Genomic DNA, 10,611 nt, shown 5'->3' with positions numbered 1-10,611 from the left:
TCAGGTTGGCAACAGTGGTAAGGTTGATTTATAATACACTGAATACAACCATTCACAATCCAATCGATATAGCCACAAAATGCAGTCAACTCCTGAAATACTGAGACTGTGGATGAAAAGAAAAAAATAGTATACAATCTATCATCTTCTGAAACCGCTTTATCCGGGTCAGGGTCACGTTAGTGCCAGAGATAATCCTGGCTACACTGGGTACAAAGGCAGGAGAATTCACCCTGGAGGGGATTCCAGTACATCACAGGGCACCATGCACACGCACACACACACATTCATACACTCACTTACACGTAGCGGCGCGGCAGTTTAGCATAGCCAGTTCAAAATGGTATATAGTGTAGGTAAATGAGCTTTTCTTCTTTTATTTTTTATTTTTTTAGATTGAGCTCAAAGTGGGAAATGTGCAAACTTAATATTTCAACAGCTGATTAACTATTCGTCCACCGCTAAGCATATTGTATTTAAATATTATATAGTTATAATAACCATATGTTATTATTTACTAAATAATTAGCCGTTTTTGCTGTTCAAGCCTACAGATGCCAGCTGAAATCTGTGTTTTTAATCTCACGTCGCTTACGTGACGAGAAAAAGCTTTAGACCAGGGTAGACATTAGACAGGGTAGGCACGTGGGAGTTTACTTACTTGTGGTAATGAACCAACAGTTAACACAAACACGAACCCAGAAAACAGACATGGAAGCACACGGTCGAGAACTAGCAATAACAAACTGAAACTAAACTTTGAATTCAATTCTATTTTATTTGTATAGCGCTTTTTACAATGGACGGTGTCTCAAAGCAGCTTTACAGAAATATATAAACACGGGATAGAGATTTTAAGTGTGTGAATTTATCCCTATTGAGCGACGGTGGCGAGGGGAAAACTCCCTGAGATGATATGAGGAAGAAACCTTGAGAGGAACCGGACTCAGTAGGGAACCTCATCTGGGTAACAACATGTAGTGTGAAAGTAAAGTGTTGTACATGAAGTCTTTATTGAACTAGTCCACTGTTCAAAGGAGACCCGAGTGCAAAACTACATGTGGTAATTGCAGTCTCAAGGCCATCGCAGCAACCGTAGTAACTTTGGAACTGAGAATACTTCAAACAAAGACTAGAAACAACCACAGAAGCCATTGACTATGAATTCATGAGTGAGAGTTTGAATGGGACTTATATAATATACTGATCGGAAGGTCATGAGTTCAAACCCAGCACCGCCGAGCGTCCAGTGTTGGGCCCTTGAGCAAGGCACTTAACCCTCAACTGCTCAGATGTATAAAGGAGAGTCGTATCAATGTAAGTCGCTCTGGAAGAGGGCGTCTGCCAAATGCTGTACATGTCAATGTAAATATAATGACATTGAATGGCTAGGAAATGAGCTGCAGTGTTCTGGAGATATTAGTGATCCGGAGTGTTCCAGGACAATGAGTTTGTTGTTATGAGATGACAGAACTGCGATTAGATGGTTGACCTCCCATTAGCAATGCTGCGTGATTAAGGAGGGGATTCAGTACCTAGTATATGAAGGGATGAATCTATATTATCACAATAGTGATTCATGTTCATTGGTATCAGCATGATGATTTTAGAAGTGATTAGGGGATGTATGATAAGTCAAATTGCAGCAGGCCTTTTAGAGTAATTCCATGTCTGCAAATCACATCTCTACTTTTGGACCTAACAAATGTAACGTACTGTCCACCATAAAGAGGTGTGTTTTGACATACTCCAGAATGCAGTGTTGTGTGATTTGAAAAAGAGAAATTGTGGTGCGACAATCCTGTCGGGTGAAGAAACACTGACATCTTGTGGGTAAGAGCTGCATGGAGCAAGAGCTGCTGAACAGGGTGAATGACACTGTCAATCCTCTACTACTATACAAAAACTCTCTGATGCTGGCCTAAGGGCAGGAGAAATCATGTCAGTGATGCGGCACGAACGTGAATCGTCCCTGCAATCTTACTGGTGCCCAAACTACAACGAGAGAAGATGCTGGAGCGATGTCCTTGCTTCTGGAAACATTCAATTACAACGCCAATGTCCAGAGTCAAACACCCCTAACCGTTTTATAAAAGCAATTAGCAGATGATTCCTTCTGCGAAGAAAATCATTAAACCACGGCTAAAATCATAGTAAAGCACGGCTTCTTGGGGCTTGCTTTAATATTTCTACGGCTATATGTGAGTGTGACTGTGATTACTGCAGATGTTTGTGCAATTACAGTTGGAATTGTATCAGTGAAGCAAAGTGACATGTGCTGCATGACAGAGAGGAGGGATGTAAGAAGGGTCTTTGTTTAGGGGAGGATTTTGGCCTATGGGAGAACACTGATTTCAGGGCTCTTAGTCTGGGAGTCCGATGTGGAGGGAAACACTGAAAAAGAAAGCGGCTGGGATGTGTGAAAGGTGAGTTTTGAGTAATGATTTGTACTTGGCCAGATCAGTGCAAACTCAGATGTGTTTGGGAAGAGAGTTCCAGAGGGAGGAGGAGGCATCTATGGAAAATGCTCTATCTATGAGTTCTGAGAGTTATAGACAGGAATTTTGCATCAGCGGAATGGAGACTATGGGACGGAGTGTGATATTGGAGCAAATCGGTGAGATAGGAGGGGGTCTGATTATATTAAGAGCTTTGTGAGTGAATAGAAGGACTTTAAATCGAATCCGTTCTGGAGGACAGAGGGTGATGACCCATAGAGAATGCTATTGCAGTAGTCGATTCTGGATGTGATGAAAGCATGGATCAAAGTTTCGGCAGCAGAGAAGAAAAGTGATGGTGAGTTGATTGACGTGGTGTTCATAGGAATAGTTACCATCAAAAATAACTCTGAGGTTGCGGATACATGACAGGGAGACAGAGTGTCTCGGAGTGTCTAATACTTGCGAGTGACGGTAGATTGTACAGTATGAATGTATCAATGTAAGAGTGGGGAAATTCCTGTCCCCTGTCCCCGGATAATGAAATACCACAAGGAAGCAGAATTAGTCCTCTATTGTTCTCATTCATGATTAATGTCTTTTTTTTTTCTTCTTTTTTTTTGCTTTCACAATTAAAACGAAGAACAGGAAGCTGTCTTTTTGAATATGATTTTTTAACAAGAAAGGAAACAATGATTTCATGGAAACTAAGTTCATATTGACAGGAATTGACAACTCAACCTGGTCAGTACATTACAAAGAAAGTGATTAATAAATGTAAAAAGCTTCTTAATGTAAACAAATGCCTAGCAGGTTATGTAAGAACGGCAAAGAAAACAATGAAAACTAGTCAACTTAAGTATATGTTGCAAAACCATACAAACTAATGCACTAGCATCATTACAAGATGAACGGATATATAAATTACATAGAGGGTAGTCCAATAGTGCCTGCAGCCTCTGTAGTACCATCTTGAAGAAATAAACATCATTGAAAAATAAACATACTGAAAATCCATTCATCCATCTATACCGCTTAACCTGGAGCCTATCCCAGGGAGTATCGGGCACAAGACGGAGTACACCCTGGACAGGGTGGCAATCCATCACAGGGCACAATCACATACACATACACATTCACACACCCATTCATACACTACGGACACTTTGGACACGCCAATCAGCCCACCGTGCATGTCTTTGGACTGGTGGAGGAAACCGGAGTACCCGGAGGAAACCCCCACAGCACGGACAGAACATGCAAACTCCGCACACACATTGCTAACCACTAAGCCACCGTGTGCCCCATACTGAATGTAAACATTATAATTATGTACAGATATACAGTCCCCTCCTAAAGTATTGGAACAGCACGGCCATCTATTGTTTTTTGCTATACACTGAAGTCGTTTAGGTTTGAGATCAAAAGACGAATATGAGACGATAGATCAGAATTTCATCATTTCTGGACAATTTTCCACATTATCTGTACTAGTAAAAAAAAAAATTGAATGTTTGCACCTATGGCAGCTTTAAAAAATAACTTGTTCGGCAAAATCTGCGCCCCTCATTTAGGGCAGATGTGTCCTGTCGGTTTACATTCTGTACCAGTAGGTGGCGGTAATGCACTGTTGTTCTCCAAACTCCAAAGAAGAACAGGAAGAAGCAGAAGAAGAAGAGAACTACAACTGCCCGAGGGCGGGCGTTTTCGGACAGAACTCACTTTTATTTTCTTTTCAGTATGGCGCTGTACGGGAGAAAGATACTTGCTGCTGGACGGTATGTATTTGATTTTGTCATAAAAGCGCGAGTACAGTTTATGTTCTGTTACATTCAAATAATATGCCGGAAATATGTCAGAATATGGCGTATGTTAAAATGTCCTCAGCTCCTCAGCCTTAGTTAAGCGTCGGTTCTGTGTGTTAAACCGATCCGGACTTGGCTTTCTTACTTTTACACACACTGCAGTTGAAACACTGTCCAGCGTTCCGTTATAAACTTGTTCCGTGTCTCACACTGACAAAGGAACAGATTTTTCTATTCTCATTATGACAAACTGCAGATGAATTGCTTTTTAAGAAAAAGCACACCTTTTTTGTGTTGTGTTTTTTTTATGTCTTACTCAAGTACACAAATTTGACGCTCTGTCTGACATTTCCGGGTGACAGAGCGAGTTGGCAACAAGCCACACCCCCTGACTACAGCTTCATTGATTACATGACTACAGCTTCATTTCGTCATATCACAGCTGTTTTTTGATATGATGCGAGTTCCTATATATATATATATATATATATATATATATATATATATATATATATATATATATATATATACCTTATCTATAGCTTATCCTGCCTTCAGGGTCGCGGGGAACCTGGAGCCTATCCCAGGGAGCATCGGGCACAAGGCGGGTACACTCTGGACAGGGTGCCAATCCATCACAGGGCACAATCACATGCACACTCACACACCCATTCATACACTACGGACACTTAGGACATGTCAATCAACCTACCATGCATGTCTTTGGACTGGGGGAGGAAACCGGAGAACCCGGAGGAAACCCCCACAGCACGGGGAGAACATGCAAACTCCGCATACACAGGGCCACAGTGGGAATCGAGCTAGAGCTCACACCTCTCCGACCCTGGATGTGTGAGGCGAACGCCCCCGCCTAATTAATATATATATATATATATATATATATATATATATATATATATATATATATATATATATATAAGTACACATACACATTCTCTCTCTACCGTTCAAAAGTTTAGACACACTCATTCTTTATTTAAAAAAATTTTTTTTTCCACATTTTAGAAGAATAATAAAGTCATAAAAGCTCTGGACGAACAAACTGAACTATATGAATTATGTGAACTATATGAAAAAATCATTATTTCACTCCGAGTCGTCCGTTTAAAAAAAGATTTTTTTTTTGTAAATAAAAATTAGTTTTCTAATGAAAGAAACGAATACGTCGGCACGCTTATATTTTTGTCTACAACACCAATTTCAAACATTTAATCACACACCTTCCGATCAAAAGGCTTTTAAGATCACGAGAAAAGTTTCAGTCGAGTGTCCACAAATTTTTGACCGTGTGTGTGTGTGTGTGTGTGTGTGTATTTTAAAGATCATTAATTCCTTCGTCTTCACACTGTCGAAACAAATGTGACGAGATTAAAAAGAAAATTCCTGCTGTGTCATCGGTTTTATTTGAAAGATTTGGCTGCAGATAATACAGTACAGCAGCACGTCTGCCGAATTTTGCTGAACGTTTGATACAACAGTAGTAAGTCGTTAGAAATAACTAAGCTGAAATGTAAAATTGAAATACAAAAGGGAAAGCATGAAGTATCCAAAACAAAGGCTGTATTAATAACAATAATGTACAGTCAAAAAAACGATTGTAATTGTTTTATTTATTTATTTATTTATTTATTTATTTATTTATTTATTTTTTTAAAAAAAGGTCCTTGAAACGTATTTGCAAAGGTTTTCTAACATCGTCTTTTCTAACATCCTCTGTAATATTTCGGCCTTGATTTATTATTGAATTTTCCACCCGACTGTCTTTAGTACACTGTTTAATAAAGTCTAAATGCCTCGCCTGAGTTTGAAAGTATTACCAAGGCTGATATTTGTCGGACTAGCACCATCCGTCATTATTTTTGTCGTGCTTTTTCTTCATAGCTGTGTAGTCAGCTTCTGGAGCACTGCCATCAGAACACGTCAGATCCTTATCAGGCTGCCGTCAGTAATCAGGAGGAACTGGATTTCAGTCGGCATCTCTAGCGGCCTGTGCGCTGTCCCCTTTGTACAGGTTTGATGTGTTATATAACTGCAGTTTATTGATAAAAGTCTGTTAACATCCTGAAGGGTGGTGAAAAGCAACAGTAGTCAGATTTACGGCATGGCCAGGTATTTATCTCGCGGCCTAGTTTAAAATCTACATGGTATTGGTATGTATCATGGTATACTGGAATGCTCTAAGAACTTTACGAACCCTGTCATTTATAGATAGAGCTGAAATATTTTGGTAAATAATACTGCGATCACAGGTATGTCCAGTATTATCCAGAAAGGGCCGATGTGGGTGCAGGTTTTCATTCCAACTAAGCATAAGCCTCACCTTAGTCTATTGAAGGCCTGGAATGACTGGAATGAAACCCTGCACGCACACCAGCCCTTTGCAGATAAGATTGGACTCACCCCTGATTTATCAGGAAATAATGACGTGTGTGCAATATATGAATAGTTAGTTATATTAATTAATCGTAGTAATAATTAAGCATTAACCTCTTGTTAACTCATTCTCTTAATTGATATCATGACTCGCAGCATTAATACAGATTATTTACATTATTAATGGTCTTTGTGTACAAAGTGTAGTTTACCCAATACTTTAGGCTATTTAAGTAACTTGGGAACAGCTTCACTTCAAACCACTTACACTGACTGACCGAAGTCTTATTTCATACATTTTTAAATACAAAGCTTGACCAGCGCAACATTTTATACATTTTTTATTGTTGCATAGCAACCATCGTCTGACTTGCCGCCAGCACTACCTCATAACTTTCCCTCTGTTCTCAGCTTCAGAATGTCTTGCTTTTCTCCCATAGACAGCTCTCTGGCCTTCATGTTGGTTTATCCTTTTTTTAACAGCAAATGCAGTCTTCACGGGAGAAACCCAGGGCTCAAACCAAGAGTAGATATGCAGAGCTATTTATAGTTTAAGCAGTCGATCTAACCGGGCACACCCGGACAGCAAGCAACACCTGTCAGTCACATGTTCCATATTTGTTATTTTTGATTATCATTATGAAAGCATTACTTAATTATTAATGCTTGTTTGTTTGTGGACCTTTCAGTAAAGTGAAAGTATCTTAGAGGCAATAAAAGTAGCCCATTACTAGTCTTAGTTCTAGTGCTATCGTGCATTAAATGTATATAGATAGTAGTTCCTCTGAATTAAAGTCTCTCTGCCATGTGTATGAACAGGACCGTGTATCCCATGAAGCCTTAATCCGTAGAGCCTCATCTCTGGTGACCGACAGTGCGAATACTTTTCTGTCTCAAACCACACTGGCACTAGTGGACTCGCTCACACAATACACTAAGGTATTAAAAAGGCACATTTTCAGATCAAACTTATTTTATGACCTGAAGATAAAAGCATAGAAATCTGTTTGTGTGTATGTGTATTTTCTCCCTCCAGGCAGTACATACCCTTATAAGTCTGCACAGGCGCTATGTGGTGAATATCAACAGACTAAATCCTGCCGACGAGAGCGCAATATGGCAGGTGATACTTAACCAGCGTGAAGAGGTAACGATTTCCAGAATATTCAGAAACGTGTTGATCAACCATGTGCACTTGGATACTGTCATTCACCCTATACATCGATATTTAGCAAGAGCCAAGTGACGAACATTCGTTTTCTATGTGTGTGTGAGACACGGAGCGGAGATTTTCTTAATCCTATGCAAATTATATATGAAAGTAAAATGACACGGTATGCTATCATATACAGTGCCCTCCAGTAATATTGGCACCCTTGGTAAATATGAGAAAAGTAGGTTGTGTTTAACCTTTTGATCTTTTGTTTAAAAAAAAAAAAAAAAAAAAAAAATCACAAAAGTATTCTGCTCTCATTGATATAAAACAATTGCAAACACAACACCGGTTTATCAAAAACAATCTTTGTTAAATATAGGTGTGCAGCAATTATTGGCACCCTTTTTGTCAATACTTTGTGCTACTTCCCTTTGCCAAGATAACAGCTCTGAATAATGATGACTCCTTTTGAAGTTGTATTCATGTATTCATTCAGGCATATAATATTTTAATAACCTGAAAAACAGTTTCTAATTTCTGATTAGCTCCTCAGATATAGGGAGGACTGCAAACAATTTGAAACAAAATGGATGAACGCAGTTAATTTGACACAGCTGGCAGCTGAAGCAGCTTTTAACGCAGGTAAGGAATTTCTTTTACTCACCAAGCTAACTTTCTTTAGCGCAGTATATGTTTTGATATCGAGATAACTGAGGGATCGTAGTGGTATCATTCCAGTATCGTTTTATTTTTTTGTCTTCATTGTATAGCAAAAACAAAAGAATTGGCCTTGCTGTTCCAATACTTTCAAAGAGGACTTTATGTTTAAACCCAGATTGGTAGAACCGTCGTGATAATTGTGACCGTGAAACACACGTGGCTGTAGATGTCTCTGTTGCTTCGGGCCTGGTTAGAAAACTTGGACAAATTTCCTTCAAGTGATTTGAATAAAAAAAATAATAATTTCTTTATTAGGAGCTGACCAGGCTTCAGTCACAGCGCAGACTAACCTGCAGCTAGCACAGACTCATGTAGAGCAGGCTCGACAGCGCTCCCTTGAGGCAGAACAGGAACTAAAAGACAGCAAAGCGGAAGTCAGCCAAAGGCTCCAGAACACTTCACCTGCGGTGGAAGGAAACGAGGAAGAAATTCCAGAGGCTTACCTGAGAGAGGACTAGCGACGTGTAGCATTTTATAAAGACACATGCATCTCCACCACTCCGATCTTAAGAGCTGCTTCTGTGTCTGCAACGGAGATGTTTTTGCACAATGTGTTGTATTTTTATTTGTTAGTTTTTACAATAGTTGTTAGCAGAAAAGCATCTCGGTGCACAGTTTTACTCAGGTTTACAACAGGGTTCCAAATAATTTGGTTGGCGAGTGTATCTCAAAAGAAAAGCATGAGTTGTATTACTTTTAACAATAATAAAACAGATCTTGGATCTGGTGGTCATACCTTACTTTTGTGTACATTTCTAATTTCATTTCCAATGTTCACCCTTACACTCTACGCACTTCCTCAGACACTCTATCGTTTTTTTTCTCTCTCTCTCTCTCTCTTTTTGGATTTTGCTCAACATATTCCTATTGCTTCCTGATCCAGTAACTGACATTTGAGACAAAATGTCGCCAAATATTTCGTTAATTTATATGCTCCAGCAGTTCCCAAAGAAAGACACAGCTGGATAGAGATCAGACTAATCAAAGAGGGAGACAAGAACAGCTGAGACGTTAGGAAATAACCAATAACATAACCGTGGCAGAGACAGGGCAGAAACCAAAACAAACACGCGTGTCAAAAGTTATACTAAATATCGGCGCTCTTAGATTGCTGCTTGTCCAATCAAATTAGTGGACCAGTACTCAGGGAGAATTTATTTTTATTTTTATATCCATTTATTCATTGTTGTGTTATACAAATATTCAGTAGTCTATAGCATATATATATAAAAAAAATATTTTATATTTAATAGTTTATTTTTTTCATCTTCATCCACATTTTCATTAAAGCCAACACTTTAATGTTTTTTTACTTTACTATTAATTTATTTACACTTACACTTCATCAGATTTTGCATCCAATACTTATTTTGATGTACTTTTTTTTTTTTTTTTTTTTTTTTTAAACAATGAAAAAATTTAGTATGCGGTTATTATAGAAGGGATTTATTTATAATCGCACCATCCCGTGTCACCCAGATGAGGACGGGTTCCCTTTTGAGTCCGGATCCTCTCAAGCTTTCTTCCTCATGTCGTCTCGGGGAGTTTTTCCTCACCACCGTCGCCTCTGGCTCGCTCAATAGGGATGAACTTATATCCTGAATTTATTTATTTCTGTAAAGCCGCTTTGTGACAGTGTCCGTTGTTAAACGTGCTATACGAATAAAATTAAACTGAATTGAATGGAAAGCACTTTACAATTATTCATTCGGTATAAAACCCAGAAAACCACCTGCTGGACATACAGTAAGTGTCACAGGTCTGTTATCTTTTACATCATTTCCTGAATGTTCACATATACATCGGTATTTGCATGAATTTTATTCCTATACATTAGTATTTCCATATTATTCGTATACATTGTGCATAATCATCAGTTCCATACACTTATTTTCTTCTGCCTGTTTATAAGCAGACCATTGTGCAGCACTTCAGAGGTTCTTTTCAGTCCTACACACCACACCCACTACTTGTTTTGGCTACATTCATCTGTCCACAGGTCATTCCTCTTCTTTTTTTATTTCCCTGTCAGGTTTATAGGGAGCTGGACATCACGTTGTCAGTCCATATATCATGTCAGGAGAGCTGAATGAGTACG

The 10,611-nt window shown here is 38.9% G+C and overlaps 1 protein-coding gene across 1 annotated transcript; it reads left to right on the top strand.

The window, feature by feature from the left end:
- The first annotated feature begins 4,065 nt into the window (after positions 1–4,065).
- On the top strand, positions 4,066–9,253 carry diablob (diablo, IAP-binding mitochondrial protein b). Its single transcript, XM_017493050.2, has 6 exons — positions 4,066–4,216; positions 6,146–6,275; positions 7,457–7,576; positions 7,674–7,784; positions 8,339–8,435; positions 8,769–9,253. The coding sequence occupies exons 1-6, from the start codon at positions 4,179–4,181 to the stop codon at positions 8,969–8,971; spliced, it is 699 nt and encodes a 232-aa protein (XP_017348539.1). The 5' UTR covers positions 4,066–4,178; the 3' UTR covers positions 8,972–9,253.
- The last annotated feature ends 1,358 nt before the right edge of the window (positions 9,254–10,611 follow it).

The sequence above is a fragment of the Ictalurus punctatus genome, chromosome 18, assembly GCF_001660625.3.
Source record: "Ictalurus punctatus breed USDA103 chromosome 18, Coco_2.0, whole genome shotgun sequence".
NCBI lineage: Eukaryota > Metazoa > Chordata > Actinopteri > Siluriformes > Ictaluridae > Ictalurus > Ictalurus punctatus.
Note: the sequence above shows the minus strand (reverse complement) of the source record. Positions and strands in the feature narration are given on the sequence as shown.